Source organism: Crinia signifera, chromosome 4 (genome assembly GCF_055691185.1).
Source record: "Crinia signifera chromosome 4, ASM5569118v1, whole genome shotgun sequence".
NCBI classification, from domain to species: Eukaryota; Metazoa; Chordata; class Amphibia; order Anura; family Myobatrachidae; genus Crinia; species Crinia signifera.
Genome location: NC_139220.1, coordinates 304,569,493 through 304,594,233, shown reverse-complemented (window position 1 = coordinate 304,594,233; position 24,741 = coordinate 304,569,493). Strand labels below are relative to the sequence as shown.

At 41.4% G+C, this 24,741-nt stretch overlaps 1 protein-coding gene across 1 annotated transcript in view; it reads left to right on the top strand.

Moving 5' to 3' along the window:
* The first annotated feature begins 2,721 nt into the window (after positions 1 to 2,721).
* Positions 2,722 to 24,741, top strand: part of LOC146073283 (uncharacterized) — a 58,739-nt gene continuing 36,719 nt past the window's right edge. The window contains exons 1-3 of the mRNA XM_083180463.1: positions 2,722 to 4,024; positions 6,492 to 6,501; positions 6,978 to 7,031. Of these exons, the coding sequence (XP_083036589.1) occupies positions 2,895 to 4,024; positions 6,492 to 6,501; positions 6,978 to 7,031 (1,194 nt within the window). The 5' untranslated portion in view covers positions 2,722 to 2,894. The remainder of the gene's footprint in view (positions 4,025 to 6,491; positions 6,502 to 6,977; positions 7,032 to 24,741) is intronic.

The following is a 24,741-nucleotide window of genomic DNA, read 5'->3' as shown; positions in this document are numbered from 1 at the left end:
TTTTTATCAATTATTAGTCTATATTTGTGATATCTATTGATAAATAACGCACTGCAAAAAACTTCTACAAATATCTAGATATTACAGTTTATTACACAATTTTACATTATCATGTGGAACACTGTATGGTAAGATATACTTGAAGAAGTATAAAAATTACTGTGAGTTCAAAATAAATGTGTAAACATATTAATATGAATATCTAGTTTGTCTGTGACATTGGGGGAAGTTTAATAGCATGAGAGATTCAGAAAGTGAGAGGTTTGGTAAGAAATCTCCAGTTTTTTTCTTTAAAGCGGCGATCATTTACACTGCTAAAGCAGTTTGATTTTACTGTGTTAATGATTGCCGCTTTAAAAAACCTGAAGATTTCTTACCAAATATCTCACTTACTAAATATCTCATCCTATTAAATGTCACCCTTTGTGTAAGCCAGTAATGTAGCAGCAGTAAAGTATTCTCTCTCATTATTGTAGTAATTAAGTAATTCCTTCTTGAATAACCATATGAAGATACATTTTTATCTATGACCATCCAACTACTAATTGGATTATGCTGTACGATGGTTTTGTTTTACAAAAGTGACCAATGATTTACCTTATACATAATTTACCACACAATTAGTAAATAAATAATAGGTGAGATGTAGGTCACTATATAATACTCTCAGCATTGAGACCGGTCTGATCCATAAGCTTGATTCCTAATTGCTCTCAAGTAACAAATTAGTACAATTCGGCAAAATTACCTTAAACCAACTTTTTAGAGGCAGGTCTTGTAATCATAGATAGAAGGGATCTCCTCCTCACCTTCTTTTATATTATATTCTTCATATATAAACAAAGAAAACATATACATAGTGTAGTAGTCCTTATACACAGTTTTTTCTTGTAAATACAGGTCCTTCTTAGCCCAGAGTTTATACGGAATGGTGTATTCTTTTCTATATGTATGGTATCACCTCCGTGAGACTAGAGACATTGATTGATGCTCACACTCAGCTTACATCCCACAGGGTATCGGGAAACTTATAAAGGTTTCTTTCACACAAATTTTCTCCTTTTTTATGTACACAGGAAATCATCTCATATGTATGCTTACTTGTACTAGGCCCGGTCTCCTCCTATAATGGTTTCTTTGTGTCCATATGAGACAATCTAGCCGGATTGTACAGTTTATTGTTCCATAAAAACACTTTTCATTAAAAATTACTATGCATAAAAACATTGCCAGGGGGTCACATGGATGACATACCACTGTACAAAGATTCTGCAATCAGATTATAGAAAAACCTGGGGATTGCTCACCAATAGCAGGTCCCTGGACTGTGGTGGGTGACACACTCCTGGAAAATAAAATATAAAATAGCACCCAACGCGTTTCAACTAGTTATTAGTCTTTTTCAAGGCATCTAATAGATGACCTCTAATACATAAATCACCTCTGATAACAACTCTTCCAATAACAACTCCGATAACAACTCTTCCCTTAGCTAGAAGTCTTTATGAAAGGCACTCTGCTCCATATTCAGAGCATATATTGATGCAATAGTCAGAAGGGAATGGCTTAAATGAAGAACCAAAATATTAAAATGACCCTTCAGTCTAAGGAGGAGTGTTCTAATATACAAGCTAATGAGTTGTGCAATAATATAGCAGTGCCTTTTTTTGTAGAAGATGAATAAAAGGCGTGAGGAAATGTGTGGGAGGCCACTGAGGGGTGTGGGGTGTTTATGTGCATTTCTTGCAATAATAATATGTCTATCTTCTGCTTTTTATGAATTGTATTGCCATGGTGCACATACGTGGCGAGTTCAGAACGTCTACATTTAACGACATTATATTTAAAGTCATGGTGTATACCAGTGGAAAATAGAGCTAAAGAGACCAGTGATTAACTGTAAAGTGAAACAATGCTTAAACGGGAGGGGGAGTAGTGAAATAAAAAGTAAAGGAAACACTAGGGAAGATGACCAACAGGACATCTGAGTAACTGAAAATGGCCACTGACTCAAGGACACGGTTATCTGCAACACTATTAGATGCCATCCATTCCGGATAGGACCACCATGTTGCGGAGGGGGGTATCATAGTGGGACAAGGGGCCACCTCACTCCTCCACTGAAAAGCACCCTTTCATCTACCTTCCAATTGAATGGAAAATAAAAGACCTCATATGAAATATCTCACTAACTACCCTAGATTGAGTAATGAAATCTCCACAGATCTTAATAGATGGTTGGGACAATTCATTTCATGTACAGGTAGAGCAAATGCTATAAAAACTAATATGTTGCTCCATCTGGTGCACTGGCTACGGGGGCCATTTACGGCCTGCGGGCCAGAGCTTTCCCACCCCTGCTTTATAGATACATGGTCGCCATGGCTAGCGCATCACAATGCTCCTCCCCCTCTTTCATTTGGCTTATAACTATACCGCATAAGCTTGTAAATAATCAAATGTGGCATTTGAGGCGACTCTCCCTTATTCACAATACATTTTATTGTTTGCATATTATCTGATGTATTTTACTGAGAGGGACACTGTATTTTGAGTCGCTGTATTCCTTTACCCATCTTTCCCTATTTTATTTTTAATTGACTTGGACATATTTAATATGGTATATAAAAATACATCATGTTCTATATATAAAGTAGCACTATTACAGTAATAGTAGAAGTACCACAGAACAGCTTTTAAAATATATATTTTTTTCTTGCAGGACAAATAAGTAACAAGATTTTCATTTGGAAGACGCCGTGGAAATTAACACAACAGTCAGATCAATCCACCTACAGGCACCATTTATTCCTACAAATCTGGGGGACTGAGCTATTCTCATTTTCTGCATAGGAGAAACCTTCTGCTTCTAATTTGTATCTCATTAATACACGATGAGTCTGACAGGAAAGAGACCACATCTGTGCTCTGAGTGTGACAAATGCTTTACATATAAATCACAGCTTCTCATCCATCAGAGGAATCACACAGGAGAGAAACCACATATGTGCTCTGAGTGTGACAAATGCTTTACATATAAATCAGAGCTTCTCATCCATCAGAGGAGTCACACAGGAGAGAGACCACATCTGTGCTCTGAGTGTGACAAATGCTTTACACGTAAATCACAGCTTCTAATCCATCAGAGGAGTCACACAGGAGAGAGACCACATCTGTGCTCTGAGTGTGACAAACGCTTTGCATATAAATCAGAGCTTCTCACACACCAGAGGAGTCACACTGGAGACAGATCATATCTGTGCTCTGAGTGTGACAAATGGTTTACATATAAATCAGAGCTTCTCATCCATCAGAGGAGTCACACAGGAGAGAGACCGTTTACATGTTCTGAATGTAGCAAGTGTTTTACAGTAAAGTCACATCTTGTTAGACATCAGAGGAGTCACACGGGAGAAAAACCATTTAAGTGCTCTGAATGTAGCAAGTGTTTTATCCAGAAGCCACATCTTGTTATCCATCAGAGGAGTCACACAGAAGAGAAACCATTTAGTTGCTCAGAATGCAGCAAGTGTTTTACCAGTAAGCGTAATCTAGTTAGACATCAGAGGAGTCACACAGGAGAGAGATTATTTAGTTGCTCAGAATGTAGCAAGTCTTATACAAGTAAGCATCATCTAGTTACACATCAGAGGAGTCACACTGGAGAGAGACCATTTAAATGCTCTGAATGCAGCAAGTGTTTTACAAGTAAGCGTAATCTAGTTACACATCAGAGGAGTCACACTGGAGAGAAACCATTTAGTTGCTCAGAATGTAGCAAGTGTTATACAAGTAATTATCATCTAGTTACACATCAGAGGAGTCACACTGGAGAGAGACCATTTAAATGCACTGAATGCAGCAAGTGTTTTACAAGTAAGCGTAATCTAGTTACACATCAGAGGAGTCACACTGGACAGAAGTCATTTACATGCTCTGAAGATCTGAATGTATCACGTGTTCCTCATGTTCCCTTGTATCCCTGCAATGGGGATGATACAAATGTCTGTGGTGGCAGCTTTCAGTGCTGATCACCTGAGAGAGAAATTGATTTGTTGTTGCATTAGGGCACAAACATCTGATGGCACCTTCCACTCTCAGCCTCCTGAGACGATCAGCAGCAATATGTCAAAAGTGACCTGTATGGGTGCCCAAATATCACTTTTTAAATCATGCCCATGACTTCAGATGGGTTATCTGTGTAACATTGCTATATTCATTCTGTTTGGCTGCAATTAGCATAATAATAAAAGAACATTAATTTAGGACTCCTGATCTCCTATTACTTTAGATGGGAGATCGGCCGTGCAGAATACAGTTGAATCCCTTCGATATGATTACATGTGAGGACATTTTATTTTAGGAAACAATTTGTATTATATCAATCTGTCTTGTTAAAAACCAGGGAGGAGAACATCTGTAGTTGATCCTCTGCACCAGTGACTGTAATAAACATTGTGTAGGCCCGGTGAACCCTCCAATAATATCTCTGCAATAGTATTTATTTATTTATTTATTTACAGTTTCTTATATAGCGCAGCAGATTCTGTTGCACTTTACAATAGTAGACAGTGATAAAACAAACTGGGTAACAACAGACAGATTTGGAGGTAGGAGGGCCCTACTGCAAGCTTACAATCTATAGGGATTTAGGAGGGAAACATAAGGACAGGCACCAGTGATTGCATAGCTTGTAGGTCCAGAAGGGAAGCTATATAATACATAAGTGCCTCAGAGGGTTATGCATATGGAACTTAAATATGATAGGCTTGCCTGAAGAGGTGAGTTTTCAGGGAATGCTGGAAAGTTTGGAGGCAGAGGAGAGTCTTATTGTACGTGGAAGGGCATTCTATAGGGTGGGAGCAACCCGATGAAAGTCCTGTAATAGTTAATGGGAGCTGGGGATCCATGCAGAAGAGACATAGATCTTGTGCAGAGCAGACATTTTATTTATAAATATATTTATGTTGCTCTCCTGACATAAGGGGAGCTGGTACAATTGACCCCCTAATACACTAGTATACAGATACTATTGACCCCTAATACCAGTGGCATAAGAATAGTCCCACAGACCCCACAGTTGCAGTCAGGTGCTGAGTAAGTGAGGGTTCCGGGGGTCTGCGGGGCTATCTATGCGCTGCACTGCTGCTGGTACCTGAGACCAACCAGACTCTCTGCTCACTACCGCCACCGGGACCAACAGATCTAATTGTCTGCGGTCCCAGCTCTCCTCTTGCCAGGCTCCTGCTATTGAAAATTAACCTCACAAAATGTCCTTCTTACAGCACACACTTTTTGAGGATGCTAGAGGAGGCAACCTCAAGCGCGGCAAAAACGTACGTCAGGGACAGACGGCTCGCGTGGTATACATATGTGACCGGGGCGGCAGGGACAGAAGCAGGAGGCAGTGCTACTGAGGAGACGCGCACAGCGGCGGACCGCCTTAGCAGCTCTTTGCAATACAAGCTGTTAGGTCCTAGGAAGGAGAGAGGAAAGTGGACTCTTTTTGTGGGGCACTCTTAGTTACTGATTCTGATTTAAAACTTAACTTTTAATTTTAATAGATTAAGATAAGGCGGACATACATTGGCAAACAAAACAAAACCAAACAGAAAGGGACAAACAACATTAATTCTGCAGTGAGCTTTTGTAATATGCTGTACAGATTTTTGGAAAGTGAGTTCTATATCAGAACAATCAATATAGAGATGTGCCTAGCAAAGCTAATTGCTATATCAGCTAGGAATCGTCTGAAGGGTTTTTATTAAATTTTTATTTAATACACCGACCGCATATATTGTATTACAAATTGTGACAGCAGAATAGTCACATTTTGACAGATATCTCAGAAACTTTTCTGAACAAACAGGGATATAGGCAATCCCTGCCCTCTTCATCTCCACAGCAAGGCACTCTCAGTCTGATAGCCGGATGAATCCCTGCACTGCTGAAATAAGCAACAGGATCGCCTTGAGCAATCATCATAGACAAGCAGAAGCCAACCCTGTGATACTACTCTAAACTAGTGTATGGAAACTCCACCCTGCCTCTCTCTCATCCAGCATCTGATACTTGTTTAAGATGCTGGAAAGTAGAAGAGGAAGAAGCAAGGTGGGAAGAAAACAGGAATTGCCAAACACAGGTGCTTCAAATGATTAAAATATAAGCATAAGGGTTTTGTGACATTGATACAAACCTGTAGAGGCTATTTCCTATGGACATCGGGAATAATTCTATATAAATATTCTCGCAAACGGAGAAATAACATTTTCTGTGTCTAATGAATGTTTAAAAAAATATTTAATTTAAAATAATCACACCTGACAAAGGTATTTGTGTGTAACATTGAATTATTTGAAAATTGAATCTACAACTGCACCTCACAAAGATAAGGTGCAGACAAATGTGACAAATGTCACCCCCTCCTTTTAAGAAACAGTAAATAAAAGTTACATCTTAATTCCAATAATTTAACATACATTATACTAAAGTGTGCCCCAGGTAAGACTAAATCAGTCTTTTTTTTGCATTTTATTGCAAAACCCCATTCTTACAAACCCCCTTTCCACCTGTGGCAACACCACCCCTGGTTTGGACACTCCTACATGGGGGAGTAGTTGGGGAGCTACTGATTGTAGTGCTGGATACACTGCTGATACTAGAAGGAGCAGGAACAATTATATGTGGTGTTTGTGTGCTGAGTTGTATCTGCAGAGGCACCAAAGCAGTGGTTGGGCCATAATGGATTGGGTTTGGGCAGTGACACTTTCATTTAGTGTCCTTAGTGAATCTGTTTGGGCCCTTAAGCCCTGGCTGATTTCTGATAGTCGTGTATCCAGAGTGGCAGCCATAAGTATTTGTGCACCAGCACCTACACAGACGTTGTTGGTTACCTTATGGATTTGTTGGGAAACTTCTGCATGTTGTGCATTGTATGACTTTGGTTTTGCATGAACTCCACCTGCTTGTGTTTGAAGGTGTCTAGTGACCTTGCCAGCTCACCTGCAGTAGGGGCTGTAGGGGCTGGTTGGGTAAGTGGGAAATGTTGGAGTGGCAGGATGCTTGGTGGCCTTTGTGCGATGGCTGGCTGTGTTGCTACCTCCACTACCTCCAGTTGCTAGACTCCACTGTCTCCAGTATAATTCCGGCTTCATCCTCCAGCATTGGCGGCAGTTGTGGTGGTTGGAGCAGTTGTTGTGATGTCTTAGTAAATATGTTGAAATTGGTAAATATGTCCCCACTATTCTGCAGTTTATGTGAGTGTGCATTTTTTATAAATTCAAAGGTTATGCACATTGAAAACCCTGCTTTATACGGACACTTTCACATCATCATATCATTTAACATGATGTGATGTATAATTATATTGAAGGGGTACCTTAAAAAAATTACATCATATCACATTTTTCAGCCGCTAATTCGCATTCTATTAAATACTCAAATTCTACACAAAAATATGCAATTTTGAAAATGCGATAAGGTGCGATTTCAGAACCTTACGAAAAATCGCATCCCATTAAATGTAAATCTTGGTGTCTTATATTTAGAAGTTTATATAGTTCTTCTGTCTATACCTTAGGCTTCACTGAAATCCTCATCACATTTTACAGTATATTAGGATAACTTTCTTCCCTGATTGTTTAATTTTGCTAATTAATTTAGTATCTTCAGTACAGAAACTCTCAAAAACTGGCCTTAACAAGCGTATGCAAACCAATGTTAGAAATGACAGCTTGATTAGTTAAGCATTTCACTACATTATTCCTAATTTTTATAGGTCATAGTTAGAATTTTTTGGAGGCAAATATCCAAGAAAGTCATATAAGTAGGGTGACAAGTGTTTGTTAATCAACCAATCACAAGGGCACTTTTGAAACAATGGCCCTTATTCTGGTTGGTGCGGTAATGTCCGCGTGCGTTCGTGCTGCCAATGTTTTGTGTCTGCGCATGTGCAGAGGCGTCTCTGCGCATGTGCGAGCGGGGCGTACGGCCAAATCCCGCATGATATGTGAACACTACGAACAGGGGGTGGAGATGGACGTGAAGGGCTGTTTGGGCTCATTACCATATGCATACGCCCCGCGTTTCATGGACGTTCCCATGAAAACGCTGGGCGTACATATGGTAAAGCGGCCGTGACGCACGTGTAGGGGGCGGACATATGACATTGCCGGATGTCAGCTGCCTGCCCAGATCCCTGTTTTTGAACGGAGAAATGCCCGTGTGGTCTGAGGTTGCGGGAGCTGACGGACCACTCGGTCCTGCATTCGATGTTCTGCGACCATCGAATGATGGGGGAGGTTCCCTGAGATGGAGGAGGTGTATTCATGCGAAATACACGTGCGGTCCGTTCGGACAGCTTCTTACCACGTACGGACGGAGTTGGCGATCGGTATGGAAGGCGGGGTTTAGGACGCACGGTGCTGGCCGCATATTCGGATCCAGCCGCACCGATCAGAATAACGGCCAATATCTCAACTCAAATTGAGGCCATATGTGCCTCAAACGTTTTCTTTGGAATTCTTCATCAATTGGACCCACAAATGCATGCTAGATGTCCATCCATAAAAGTCATTTTAATCTAACATAGCAAGTAGAAATACAATATAGTAGGCTTACTACCTTACTAAAAATGGCATCCCATTAAGGGGGAAATTTACTAAAGGAAATTTGTAAAAAAAAAGTGTATTTGTATCAAGAAATACACTTATTTTTGACATTTACTATCCCGAAAATACGGCAATTTGTATCTGTATTGATGTGCTATTAATACAAATACGAATTGCCGTATTTTCGGGATAGTAAATGTAAAATAAGTGTATTTCTGTATACAAATACATCTATTTTTTACAAATTTCCTTTAGTAAATTTCCCCCTAAATGTCACCTTGGGGCGAGTTTTAATGAAGTGCGATTTTTAGGCACTTTCCAAAATCACACATTATCGCTCTTTTAAAATCACATTTTTTTGCGACAAATTTGCATATGTAATGAGATGTGAACTCCTGTGAAAAAAATCTGATAAAGTGCAAAAATTTGCAATATTTAGTCTTTAAACATGTGATTTTAAGGTACTTGTGAGTTATCCGGACGCCCGATTTCTAAATCGGGTCGGATCGGGCACATCGCATCGCATCGCATGCGACCATCGGATGCGATGCGATGCGATGCGATGACCCGATTTTTCCATAGGAATCAATGTTAAAATGGACTGAGTCCATTTTAACATGGAATTCAATGGGAAAAAGGGGTCCTTTTCATACCCCTACTATCCAAGTGGGCATGGAGTTGGATATAAACCTGTGGCGAGCGTAGCGAGCCACCGAGCCCGAAGCGTGGCGAGCGTAGCGAGCCCCGCGAGGGGACACGGAATACCGTCCCCTCGCGGGGCTCGCTTCGCTCGCCACGCTTCGGGCTCGGTGGCTCGCTACGCTCGCCACAGGTTTATATCCAACTCCATGCCCACTTGGATAGTAGGGGTATGAAAAGGACCCCTTTTTCCATAGGAATCATTTTAACATTGATTCCTATGGAAAAATCGGGTCATCGCATCCGATGATCGCATGCGATGCGATGCGATGCGATGCGATATTGCATCGCATCGCATCTGATTGTATGCCTTAACTTAAGGCATACAATCAAAAAATCGGGCGTCCAGATAACTCACAAGTACCGATTTTAATTCATGAAAATGTGCGAATTTGAGGAAATGTGCGATTTTTGTGTTAAAAAATGAAAAGAAAATTGTGTGGCGTCCCCCCTCCTGAGCATAATCAGCCCAGAGGTAAGTGGGACAGTTAGGAGGTAGCCATCTCGGTGATTCAAGGGAACTTGAGAAACAGTGACAAGATACAGAGCATATAAATTAATTCTGTCTAGTGTAAATTTTCAGATGTCTAACTAGATGATGCTTATGTGCAAAACACTTGCTGCACTCTGAGCAACTAAATGGTTTCTCTCCAGTGTGACTCCTCTGATGTATAATCAGGTCAGACTTCTGTGTAAAGCACTTGCTGCATTCAGAGCATGTAAATGGTTTCTCTCCTGTTTGAATTTTCTGATGTTTAACTACTAGATGATGCTTATGTGTAAAACACTTGCTGCATTCTGAGCAACTAAATGGTCTCTCTCCTGTGTAACTCATCTGATGTATGAGAAGCTGTGATTTACATGTAAAGCAATTGTCACACTCAGAGCACAGATGTGGTCTCTCTCCTGTGTGATTCCTCTGATGGATGAGAAGCTGTGATTTACGTGTAAAGTATTTGTCACACTCCAGTGGCAAACGCAGGATTTTCAGAAGGGGGTTTCCAGAGGTGCGGAGCAAAGTACGGAGATGGACACTTAGGTGACCCAGTATATGTTTTGATGTCCCGCGTGTGGTAGGGGGTAATATATCAACCGCTCAGCATGTAGGGCCTGGATCAGTAATATCCACTAATTACCCCTTTACTGCACAGATGGTGGGAGAAGGGGGCATTGGGCTGAATGAAGGGGTCCTGATACATAACTTCCAGGGTGGTAGGGGATGTTTAATATGCAGAGGAGGGGTGTATAGTGGAGTGGGCTTATTATTCATAATTTTCTGGTGGGAGGACAGCTTGACTGCAGATATCTCCAGTTCCCGGAACTAGATTTCTTAATGGAATTAAAAACTAAAGAATCACACCTACCAAATGGTGTTGGGGATGAGGGGATCAGATTTCAGGTGGCAGAGTAATCTGCCAAGGAGTATATAAAACTACATACCAGGTGTGTGGAGCTGGAGCAGTAACCAGCTGCTTGAAGGCTGATATCTCTGGTTCTGGGAAAAGTAGAGACAAGCTTCTAGTGTCCTTCAAAGGGGGAGAGTCACAGATTTTGGAATATATCCTCAGAAAAACTCTACGTCAGACAGAACCTGAAATATCTGACTGGGAACAGCAATTAACAGGCTTGGATGGGGACCACTGTTTGAAGTCAGATATCTCCGGTCCCCAAGGTCCGATTTTAAAAATTCTTATACTCTTGGAAAGAGGGGACCCTCAGCTTTCAGACAATGGCCCTTAGACTCCTGGGGGGTTTCTGGGTACTCGGAAACCCCCCCCTGCGTGCGCTACTGCACTCAGAGCACAGATGTGGTCTCTCTCCTGTGTGACTGCTCTGATGTGTGAGAAGCTGTGAGTTACATGTAAAGTGTTTATCTCACTCAGATCACAGATATGTGAATGGTCTCTCTCCTGTGTGACTCATCTGATGTATGAGAAGATGTGATTTATATGTAAAGCGTTTGTCACACTCATAGTACAGATGTGGTCTCTCTGATGTGTGACTCCGCTGATGTCTGAAAAGCTGTGAGTTACATGTAAAGCGTTTGTCACACTCAGAGCACAGATGTGGTCTCTCTCCTGTGTGACTCCTCTGATGTATGAGAAGCTGTGAGGTACATGTAAAGCATTTGTCACACTCAGAGCACAGATGTGGTCTCTCTCCTTTGTGACTCCTCTGATGTCTGAGAAGCTGTGATTTATATGTAAAGCATTTGTCACACTCAGAGCACAGATGTGGTCTCTCTCCTGTGTGACTCCTCTGATGTCTGAGAAGCTGTGATTTACATGTAAAGCATTTGTCACACTCAGAGCACAGATGTGGTCTCTCTCCTGTCAGACTCATCACGTAATAGATAAAAAACAAATTAGCTGTAGAAGGTTTCTTCTGCTTTTGGGTATCCGCCAGAGGTGTAAAATGAGGGGTGACATTCTATGGGATGAGATAAAAGCACATTTTTTATCTCACTCCACATCGCTGCTCTTCGCACTTTCTGAAATCGCATTTTTTAGTAATAAATCGCATATTTAATGAGATGCACTTTGGAGGCTGAAAAGTGCAATGTAGTGCGATTTGCGGTGAAGTGGTGCGATTTTATGACACATAAAAGTGCGATTTCTTCCGCCGGTCATGTGCGAGTTTTGGACCAACCGGAGCGCGATTTACAAGACTGTCTCCGCATGACTAAGAAAACCCTAACCTATTGGCCCACCTCGGTCCCCTCCATTATGCATTACACTCCCTATATAAATGGGCACTGGCGCCATGTCACTCTTTGATAGGAAGTAAGGAGCATGGAGAGGAGCAGTGGCAGTGTGAGCAGAGTGGTGTTGGTGGCAGAGTGAGGAGTGGCAGAGTGAGGAGTGGCAGAGGGAGCAGTGGCAGAGGGAGCAGTGGCAGAGGGAGCAGTGGCAGAGGGAGCAGTGGCAGTGTGAGCAGAGGAAGAGGTGTTGGTGGCAGAGTAAGGAGAGGCAGAGTGAGGAGTGGCAGAGGGAGCAGTGGCAGCAGCCAAGAGGAGCCAGTGGGAGAGGTAACAGAGGACTGCTGAGGTCGTCCTCTATTACAGGGAGTGGCAGCAGTGTTGCAGGCAACATGGCCACAGCAAGGCCAGCCCCAGACCAGGCCCTGGTGGACCAGCCCCAGCAGAAGGAGGTGGAGGATCCGCTGGCATCCCCATCCTATACCCCAGAGCAGCTGCAGGGGGGCCACATGTCAGAGGTGGAGGAAGATGGACGTGAGGAGGAAGAGGAGTAGGAAGACACTGGCATGGAGGAGGAGGGGTACCTGGATCTGGTGCGCAGCTTCCTCCCTCCTGCGCAGCTCCTCCTAATGGGCCACATCACAAATCAGCAACTCCAAACCACTCTGCAAAATCTCCATGTCTCAAACCCTCACAGGTGTCCTTAATGATGTTGGGGTATATGTAGGGGTGTTTCTGAGTGAAATTTAGGCCACCTGTGTTGAAATTAACCATTTGTGCACTTGACCAAAGTGAGTTCTGGGCCAAATCGCCCAACAGAACCTGGTCTGAAAAAAGTGCGATTATTAGACACCTTAAAAGTTCGATTTCCAAAAACGCATTGTATTAAATAAGCGATTTGTATACTTTTCTGTACGAAAACATCTGGATGCGATAAAGGTGCGATTTTTTTCAACACTTTCAGTACGTATGAGTTTTCGCACAGAATATGTGATATCCGGCCCTTATCGCATCCTATTAAATATGCGATTTCAAGGAAAAATGCGATGTCGCCATTTTTTTTACTAATAATCTTTACCATCCAGCGAATGTAGTCATGCTTGTCCAGGCTTGCTGCATGCTGCATAACATTGCCCTGGGCCAAGGTAATTATGTGGAGGAAGACATTGCAGTCCTGCAGGAAGCTGAAGCTACACAGCTTAGGGTAGTTAGGATTACGTGGAGGGGGATGTGATTTGCAATGAGCTGATACAGCAGAATTTCTCATGTATTTGGATTTATAAAATGTAAATATTACAAATGTACATTTAAAAGCAATATTTTAAAGCATTTATGTACATTAACTGTGGAACTTTCAATATCCAGGGGTGGGGTCCTGGGGTGCACACCAATTGAGAGGTGCGACTCTGCGGAGACCTTTCAGTAGAACTGCATACAAAGTCAAAGGTGCAGGTGCACAAATTAAACTCCCAATCTAAAATTTTTTTTTTTTTTGCAATAAAATGTTGCATTTTTAGCGAGGTTCTTCGCTTATTTATGGCCATAAGTAACGGCTTGCCCACCGCGTCCAGGTGACCTCATTAGTCGGGCAAGTCCCTAACATTTTGGGGGGTACAAATCTAGGGCACAGGGCACCCCAAAATGGTGCAGCCGAGTGACCCCAATGCAACACAAGACTGAAAGAAATATATAGTGAAACAAAGTGAGGATAGGTTAGTGAGAGAGGCTGCTAAAGATAGCAGGGGTAAGTTAGTGAGAGGTAAAAAAATGAGAGATAAAGTAGTGAGAGGTAAAGGTGAGAAATAAAATACATTGAAATAAAACACACAATAGGGATGAAAGTGAATATGAAAATAAGTGTTAATTTGTGTTGCTCCTGAGGCCAAACAGCCACACCAGTCCAGGGGGGCCCACAACCCAGAAATGCACCCCCCCCCCATCTGATAATCCATTAAACATTTGTGCAGGTCTCACCTTGCTCTGCATGCAGTCTAAGAAATGTCAGGAACCTAATTAAAACCAATATATAGGACAGGTGGGCGTGGGTGCTACCACCAGGCGCAGAAGGGGTCTCTGGCCTTCTAATGTGTATGGAAATACACGGCATTAGATATACAGGGGTGGGGTGCACACCAATTGAGAGGTGCGACCCTGCGGAGACCTTTCAGTAGAACTGCATACAAAGTCAAAGGTGCAGGTGCACAAATTAAACTCCCAATCTAAAATTTTTTTTTTTTTGCAATAAAATTTTGCATTTTTAGCGAGGTTCTTCGCTTATTTATGGCCATAAGTAACGGCTTGCCCACCGCGTCCAGGTGACCTCATTAGTCGGGCAAGTCCCTAACATTTTGGGGGGTACAAATCTAGGGCACAGGGCACCCCAAAATGTTAGGGACTTGCCCGACTAATGAGGTCACCTGGACGCGGTGGGCAAGCCGTTACTTATGGCCATAAATAAGCGAAGAACCTCGCTAAAAATGCAAAATTTTATTGAAAAAAAAAATAAAAATTTTACATTGGGAGTTTAATTTGTGCACCTGCACCTTTGACTTTGTATGCAGAACTTTCAATATCCCCAATGTTTAGGGGATTAACGCCCACCCCCAAAGAAGTTCTGCCATATGTGTTGGGTGATTTCATCCATACATGCTGGTAAATATGGTGAACAAATGTAACATTGAAAATGTAGCAGCCCTGTTGGTTTTTACATCAAGCCTATATTGTCGACCTTTGTGGTGGACAATATTATAGGGTGAGAGGCCTCTGTTTTAAACCTGTTGTTCTTATCTTGTGTTTTTATAATAAAACAGTATTATGCTATGTGATGCCTTCTATTCCATATATTCCATCATTATTTGTGTTTGGGGAGGAGACGCTGATTATCGTCTGGTGACGTGAATGTCCCTCACTGAGCTTATTGGCTACTTATTATTGTCGACCATGTACTGCGGTACGAATCCCACCACCTGTTTTAATTGATTGTCATTTTTGTGTTTTTTTTTTAATTCATTAATTTTTATTGAGTTTTTCAAAATACCATTCAAACAAAACACCCAAAGGAGCAGATATGCCAATAGATACATGGTATAAGACCAAATTACACACAGTTATTAAAACCATGTAAACAGTTCCTGGGATATTTCTGGCACTGAACTGGCCGAAGGCGCCATTCGGGCAGCTGGCAAACATATAAAAGCAGGAATATGGAAGTGACAATCTTAGCAGTGTGCTATACAAAATCGCTTAACATAAATAGTTATCCGAATGAGCATACACCAAGCAGAATGTGGTACCACCATGAGCTATGGACAGTGGCATGTCTATCTTAAAATAAAATAATTTCCCTCCAGCACAAAATAAAACACCTCCCTATAATCCCAAAGCAACCCTACCACAAAATCCCCCACCCTGTACAACCCACCCCCAATTTAGGCGTACCTGGATCCCTGAAAAATAAGTACCCCTACCCCTCTACTACTATAAATTAGAAGGGAAAGCAAGTTAGCGACCCTTAGCTATATAAATAACCTAGCCAAAACAAAAACTACCCACCTCACCCATTTTACCCACCCCCACCCCACTATACTCCCTACTAACTAGTTTATCTAACTAACCCCCCCCCCCCCCTACCCCCACAAACACAGGATACTGACAGAATAACTGGCAGGAGCACAGAAAATAGGATACTGTTTTAAAATTTAAAGGCAACTTGAGGGTACGGATTGCAAAGTGTCCAGCAAAGGGTGCAAGAAAAGGAAAAGGAGGACAAGCCCCCAGTGATCCAGTTACAAAATAGGTAGAACCCCGGGTCAGGATGTGCAAAATCCACCTCCCCCATCCATCAAAACATATTATTCTGACCACACACAAGGCCCTGGTCTATTACCAAAACAATGTCAAACATAAGGTATATTTGGATAATCGAAGCAATATGTGGCATTCAAAATTAGATTCTTACCTATAAAATATTAAACAGGATAGGAATACAGAAATACAAAATTCTCAGTATGATAAACAAACAGAATATGCAGTTATATATCAACAAAGGAGCAGCCAAAAATGTCAAAAGCACTGTTATCATCAGGGATTGAAGAAGTTCAGTCCGGCCAGGCTCGCCTCCCATGGGAAGCCGTATATATTGCAGTCCCATCAACGTATATCCAGATACACACACGCATCAATCGGCAGTGTTGAGACAAAGATTCCAGAATCCTCCCGTCCAACCAAGGACTTGAAAACGAAAATGTAAAGAAGGATTTTCCTGCTGAAAGCGCGGCCGTCGGAGCCGTAGGGCAGAGCTTTATATAAACTGCCAAATCAGGAGGCAAATCCCCAGTGGAAGTATGAAGGGATGGCTCCACTTGACAGAGTAAATCTGGAGGGTTCACAGGGTCAGTATATAAGGACAAATCCTCCTCAGGAATATCAAAGGTACCAGGGTCAACCCCCATCCAACAGACCTGAATCAGAAAGGCAGCAGAGGACTCAGAAGTTACAAGTTCAGGATTCGTGGAGTCATCTACATCCCCCAGTGTAGTGAGGATCCTCTGTGTAGAGGCAATAATGGCCTCCAGAATTAGATACAGAGGATCAGACATCATCGAAGTAGTGCATACAGGATATATTGCAAATAGTTAGTGAAGGCAGAATGGTGGTGGCTAGCACACAACACACAGCTTCGATGCAGAGTGCACAAATAAATAGGGAAGTATTTACCACAGAGGCCAGGCAGCAGGGACCGCATCCACTGGGCCTTAAAGATGACGTCCGCCTCTCTCCGAGCCTCTCTCCAAGCCTCTCTCCGTGAGGGAGGCTGCGGCAGCAATCAGGTCACGGCAGCAGCAGGGAGGTAACATCACCCACAGCGGAGTCACACAGCTCAGTTCTCAAGATGGCACCCGCACTAAAGCACAGGAACAGAGCTCAGCAGGTCCAAGCAGTCCCTCGCAGGTCACCCAGGAGGACTGCGGGCTGTACAAAGGACACAGGGGAGGCTTCAAGAGGCAAAGGAGTGCCAAGGACAAGACCGCACCACAAGACAGCAGCAGATCTTTCCCATCCAGGATATCCAAGATGGCGCCCACACCACGATGCACCGTAGGTCAAAGCAGTCTCCACAGCACAGGGGAGTCACAGGCAATGCTGGATAATTTGGGAAGGCTCCGGAGGGTAAGTGAATAGAGGCAGGACGTCATTTTTATGTATTTAGCAATATTTCACTGTTGTATTGTTCTCATTCTCTTTGAGGGTCATTTTGAAAAATATTGACACATAAAGAAGGAAAGAAATGCCCATCATTTCAAGCTCTAATATGTGTATGGTATTGGATGTATTTTGGTGAAAAGGTCAAATTCATCTTTTACGAGGTTGACTCTTAAGTCTGCTGAAAGCGCACAACGCGTTTCGGACCCTATCTGGGTCCTTTTTCAATGCCTTGAAAAAGGACCCAGATAGAGTCCGAAACGCGTCGGGTGGCGAGAGGATTGGACTGGACTTGGAGACGTGATACCTGCAGCAGAGTCTTGATCCTGGATGTGCCCAGGCTACTTGGTGACTATACGCATGCGCACTTTGAACTGTACTATTTACGGTTCACATAACATCTGGTAACTACCTTCAAGGACCTCTCCATTCTGCACTTGCCACTTTTCCATTGCGATTTTATATGTGTGTGCAATTTCATTTTACATTGTATCAGTTTGTGATGTATGTTCTCCTGCTAATGTTATTTTTAATGTGTGATGTATTAAAACGGTATACACTATGGGGAATATATACTCTCTTTTCATGTGCCAATGAATATGAGTTGGAGGAGACACAAGATATACCGGTTTTGTGGAGAGAAATTTATTACACAGCAAGGGAAGTAATCTTCTATTTATCTAGCGCTGGTGGTGGTTGACCCCATCTTTTGTACATTTGATTCCTATTTCTTTGGGTGTCAGAGAAACACGCTAGGGGAATAAGCACCCTTGCCGCTAGTGCACACCTTAGATACTCACTTTTCCTTTCCTGTATACTATGCAATGGTTATTACAGTCACTGGTGCAGAGGATCAGCTACAGATGTTTCGCCTCTCTGGTCTTTATCAAGACAAATGTATATAAAAAAAAATTGTTACATTCAGAAATGTCCTCACATGTAATTATATTGGGGGGGGGGATTCAATTGGTTCCTGCACATCCGCTCTCCCAGATAAAGGGCCTTATTCTAGTTCACTCTTTCTGACTAAATCCTTCTTAGATGGACAAAACCATGTGCACTGCAGGGGGGCAGATGTAAAATGTGCAGAGAGAATTTGATTTGGGTGAGTTATTTTGTTTCTGTGCAGAGTAAATACTGACTGCTTTATTTTTACACTGCAATATAGATCTCACTTTGAAGTAAAACTCCACCCAAATCTAATTCTCTCTGCCCAAGTAACATCTGCCCCACCTGCAGTGCACATGGTTTTGTCCATCTAAGAAGGATTTTGTCAGAAAGAGTGAACTAGAATAAGGCCCAAAGTGACAGAAGTCGTAATTTAAATGTTAATTTTTATATTATGCTGATGGGTATGGATCCTTGGGTGGACAGCAACTAGTTCCACAAGCATTAGGTCAACACCACTAGGTCAACATGCAAGAAGGTCGACATGACTGAAGGTTGACATGACTGAAGTTGACATGGGTTTGGTTGACAAGTCATTAGGTCTACACAAACATTTTGTCGACATGGTGAAGGTCAACATTCAAAAAGGTCCACATGGGTTTTTTCCACTTTTTTGTCACAATTTTCAACATAATCGACATGGGCACTAAAACAAAGCACCGTGCCCCCTTGCGCCTCTCTGATGGTCGCTGACCATCTATAATGACGCATATATAAAGAATGACTCTCAAGTCCCTTATATATGTTTACACATTCGGGAGGAAGTGGGTGGGAGCTGACATCTGTTGATATCAGCTGCCTGCTCCCTGGTCACTGGGCAATTACCATGGGAATGCCCATGTAATCCTGGGCATTCCCATTGGTGAGTACCTCGGCCCGCCGCCCCATGCCCCACCGTCTGCAATTTTGGGTGCATGAACCCAGTGAACAGTCTGTCCGCCGTGGCCGCATGCACTTGATGGTATGCACATGGGCAGGAATGCGGCTGTGCATGCAGATATACTAAACATCTGTCCCCATGTGATAGAACAGCCGCTACAAACAGACCTGAATAAGGTCCCGAGTGTAGCAGTGTAAAGCAGCTAAACCCATCTAACATTATGGGTATGACATAAAAACCATGCAGGTCACCTGTCACACATTTCTGCCACCACCTCAGGAGGCTGCAGGCTGAAGTATCGGGGCCAGAAGAGTTTTGTGCCCTAATGCAATAACAATTGAATTACTCCCTCAGGTGACCAGCACTGAAAGCTGCCACCACAACCATGTGAGTAATACAGGGCAGTGATACAAGCGAGCTGGTGAAACACATTATACATTTATTCCCTCAGAGCATGTAAATGACTGCTGTCCAGTGTGACTCCTCTGATGTATAACTAGACAATCCTTCCTGGTAAAACACTTGCTGCATTCTGAGCAACTAAATGGTTTCTCTCCTGTGTGAATCATCTGATGTTTGACAAGGACGTGGTACCGGGTAAAACACTTGGTACATTCAGAACATTTAAATGGTCTCTCTCCTGTGTGAATCCTCTGATGTGTAACAAGGTCGGGGTACCGGGTAAAACACTTGGTACATTCAGAACATTTAAATGGTTTCTCTCCTGTGTGAATCCTCTGATGTGTAACAAGGTCGGCCTTCTGGGTAAAACACTTGGTACATTCAGAACATATAAATGGTTTCTCTCCAGTGTGACTCCTCTGATGGATGAGAAGCTGCGATTTACGTATAAAGCATTTGTCACACTCAGAGCACAGATGTGGTCTCTCTCCTGTGTGACGACTCTGATGTCTGAGAAGCTGTGATTTACATGTAAAGCATTTGTCACACTCAGAGCACAGATGTGGTCTCTCTCCTGTCAGACTCATCCTGTATTAGATGAGAAACAATTTAGCTTCAGAAGGTTTCTCCTATGCAGAAAATGAGAATAGCTTTAGTGAGTCCCCCAGAGGTGTAAGAAGAAATGACGTCTGTAGGTAACTTGATCTGAGAACAATGTATCTTTCCAAAGTGTCTTGTTAATGAAAGTCTTGTTACTTATTTGTCCTGAAAGAAAATACATATATAATTAAAAATAAAGATAACTGAGTTAATTCTACTATACAGTTTTATAATGTACATTTATATGCACTAACGCATATGATCTAGACATTTACCATTGTTTTTATATATGTATGTCACCAAATTGCTATATCCCTATTTCCAGCCATGTGTGTAGCTTGGAGACCTCTAACATCCTGCAGCAGATACTGATACTGAGTATAATACACAATCTATTGAGGCTTCTATAGGAATTGTATAATCCAACCTGGGCATTAGAGGAGGAGATCTCACAACCAAACTCTTGAAGAGAGAGAGTTTTTGGACATTTATGCTCAACACCTTGGTTCCCAATGGCATGAATGAATACATCAACTTTAATTCCTTCTTGTGACCTCACTGCCATGCCCAATCTTCGCCTTTTCTTTTGAAATAAAAACAAAAGTCTTCTATATTATATATTTTTTCATCGAGAGTCCTTAACTTAAACAACACCAACAATAATTTTTCTCTATACCCTTCAGATCATGAGGATATGTTATCTCACATTCATACATATCTAAATAAACATCACTATCTATAATTTCCCTATGGACTAGGTTCCAGAACCTACGATTAATGTATGAGTACAACTGTAAAGATACAATGCAATTATTATTTTCACAAATCTCAAACAACTAGGACAATCAATGTCCCTTTAATACATTAAATCCTTTCCGGTTGTACAACCCTAATCCTGGCCTACCACTATAACCACTAAATGAATTCCTTATAAAATATACCTCCAGCTTTCCTTGGAAGATCCTCTCAATAAACCATCTTTAAATTCTTTAAAATGTTCAATGAAAATAAACCAATAAACTTACAAAAATATTAAAATATAAATATATTAAAAACAATAATAGTTTAAAAATAATTGTAAATTAATATCCATAAAGTCCTAGATGTTCCATCTTTTTGTATGTTGCAGTTGTGGGGAGAAGAATAAATATTACTCACTTTTTTCTGAATATTCTATATCTATTTGTTTTAATTTTATATTTCCCATCATTCATCTTTCTTTCTTCTCGTCTATTTTTACACCTAATATATGCAGGTATCAATTATCATGGTTGTCTCTATATAATGATTTAAAATATCAAAAGCAATTTAAGTTTAAGAAGGATAAAATTCCCTAGATGTTCCATGTATATTATAATGCTTGGAGGGAGGACTAAAGTTCATTCACCTTCCTCTAAATATTTTATTTTTATACTTATTCATCTAACTTTATATTTCCTCTTTCCCTTTTTTCATTGTTACACCCAATCAATGTAGTTATTAATTATCATGGTTATCTTTATATCTTTTTCTCCATACATTACCAGTATTTAAGGACAATAGTGACACTATTTGATAAATATCTTTTATGATTTATTGTTATTGTTATCGTAATAATTCTCTTCAATATCTAAAGGTCTTCATAAGCTTTTTTAATTTAATATATTGCCAATTATGCTACAATATTTAAAATTCATTAAACACTTAAATTGTTTATTTATTATTTTTCAGTTATTCTGTTTTTCTTAATGTGTGATATATAAGTTTATGAACATTGATTTCACAGACAATACTTTAATTTATGTGATAGAGTATTTAATCCAGCCCAATAGGGTATTAATTTGGACACAGAACTCCAATAAATTAATTAATTATTAAATTACCGGCTAAAACCTTGAGCTATAAAATCACAGTTTTTTTCTGTGGCTCCAACAGGATGTGATCAAGCCCCTGGGATGGGCGAAACGCGTCTTCCGTGCCACCTGGCAATCTGTACTACACCCCTGATGCGCTAAACTGTAGACCGGCTTTCTGACTGACAGTGTTCGCAAAAGCCGCTACAAGTACCCAGCGCCTGCTGCCCGACTGCTGCTACACTTGGGTTGACGGGAGGAAGCAAGAATCACCCCGTTGCACCCTATTCTCACCAACCAGAGGTTCTCCTATGTGGGTCAAAGCGGCTGCCAATACCCGCTACATGCTGCCCAACTGCTGCTGCGCTCCTCTGAAGGAAGTCAGGACACAGCACTAAGCCTAGCGATCCCTGAACATACGCTGGCTAGAGACCCCTGGATGTGAAGTGATTCACAGATTACTACAAACAGATAAGAGAGAAAAAGCTATTTGAAATAAATGTACTGCGCAATTAATCTTTAATATTTATTTTCCGCTTAAATCCTCTCTCACTCACGGGGACGGCTATACATTTCCCTGCACTGCTCTATGAGCATCAGTGCTTTTTAGGCTGGGTATACGTAAGCAGCAGAAGGATTCTAGTGGCCAAACTGTATTTCTGTCTTATATGCCCCGCTTTCTCCCCTACCCTACCTAAACAATCATCCTCTGACTCATGATGATTGAGGTTACAGGGAGCAATTGAAGGCAGATATAGACACTTTACTATCCTAAAACCAGAACTCTCTCTTGGTAAAATACTATCTATGTGTCTACTTTATCTCCTTAGCCTTTATCTCTCTAAACTACAATCTCCATTTAGTCTTCTCTCATTCGCTGGTATGGCATGGTGAAAGGCTGCTCTGCTGTAACTACGCAACAGCCAAAACCAGATACCGTCTACAGGAACAGCAGAAAGACCTTTCCTCGGGCCAATTTCAATCAATACATTATCTCTCCCCTGTTCTCTCATCGATCATGCACTATACATCTATAGATGATGGGTGAGAAATCAGATATTGTAGCCACTCTTTGTTTCTCTTTTCTGCATCTGTGAAGGGGCTATGACTTATTACAGTGTGCCTGGGTACCTATATATGCTCTAAAAATTGATACAAAATTGTTACAGCATCGTTACAAAGTATGACCAGCATTGCTAGCATTGTTTCCTTTGAACATTGCCATATTTCTAGTACGTAATTAGACTAACTCAAACGTTAACCTCTCAGACAAACGGATATTGGAATTCTTACTTTGGTTTGAGCAACGGTCAGTTTTTGCAAACTGGTAAATGAAATTGTTGGTGTGTTATTTTGTACACACTTGAAAGCAGACGTTTGGGTGTAATTCAGTACTGTACTTTGCTAATTTTGAGCTTATCAAAAATTCTTCTCTGCTTAGTTATTTGACAATTTAGTCACTGCATTCAGGGGTGTGGTCTAGTATCCCCGCCTGTGGCGGGAGAATTGCCTTTTAAACCAGTGTTTGTATGTTTTGTGTGTCCTTCTTTGTATCTCATGTTCTGAGATCACCTTATCTTATAAATAGATTTGATTAAAAGTTAAGTTTTAAATTGATTAATTACTCATTGACCTCACAGTATAACTTTGACACATTCATTATTTGTCTTAAGTGTGCCCCCCAAAAAAGAGTCTTCTTTTTCTACCTGTTTTGTATAAGCTACTAACCTCCTGCTGATTGTATATTGGATGATCTATTAACTATTTCCGAAACAGCTCACTGCATTTATTCATTGCTGGGAGGCCACCTGAAGCTATACATCTAATGTCATTGAGAATTCAGGCTGATTTAGCTATTTTGTTACCAAGTATTGTTTGTATATTTACATGTCCTTTTACATTTATGTGGATTTTTTAAATGAATTTACAAAAGTCTTCTTAACTATATAGTGTGTCATGTATCCTTGTGATCAGCATGTGGTACCATTCAAATACATATCAACCCATCAGATCAGAGTAAACCCCCCCCCCCTTTTGTTTTTTAGAAACCCTGCATTTATAGCTGTGGTGGCCTCTTTTTACACTAGCAGCAGCTGGATTGAATGAAACTTATGTAGGGTACATACCAGAAGGATTTGGCCTCAAAACAACCAATATACATACAAGCTTGACGATATATGTAAACTGGGCATATTTTTGGCAATTTCATATGCGATTCCGATATGATGCGAGTCCCCTTGGGTCATTTGGTCATTTTCAGAACCTTCTTGCAGCAGGTAGGATTTGAAAAATGACCCTTCAATTGGGTACTGATCGGGGGCAGATCATATGCAGACAATGCGCTGATCATGAGCTTCTACAAATCGCAAGACACTCGTGTGATCATTTTACGATCGGTTACCAATAAGAAACTGATTACAATCAATAGATCCCTGAACAGCGCCTGGGTTATAAGAGAGTGGATGCAACCCTAGGGTTCCCCCACCCTCTACCTTCCATTACTGCTGATACATTACTGGTTTATACACTGTCACTGACCGACTATAAATGCCCATTCATATATTTACACATTTATTAAATCACAGTAATTTACAGTAATTTACTGTATACCAATATACTGTTTGACCATACAATAATATACTGTAATATCTAGAAGAAGTTTTGGTACTTATGTATTATCTGGACTCCCATGTTAAATGCACCCCATTTTTTCATACCCCTACTATCCATCTACGCATGGAGTTGACTTTATATAGTGTGGCGAGCGCAGCGAGCCACCGCACCCGAAGCGTGGTGAGCTCAGCGAGCCCCGCGAGGGGACGCGGTCTCATAAGAAAAACGGGAGTCCAGATATTACATAAGTACCGAAGT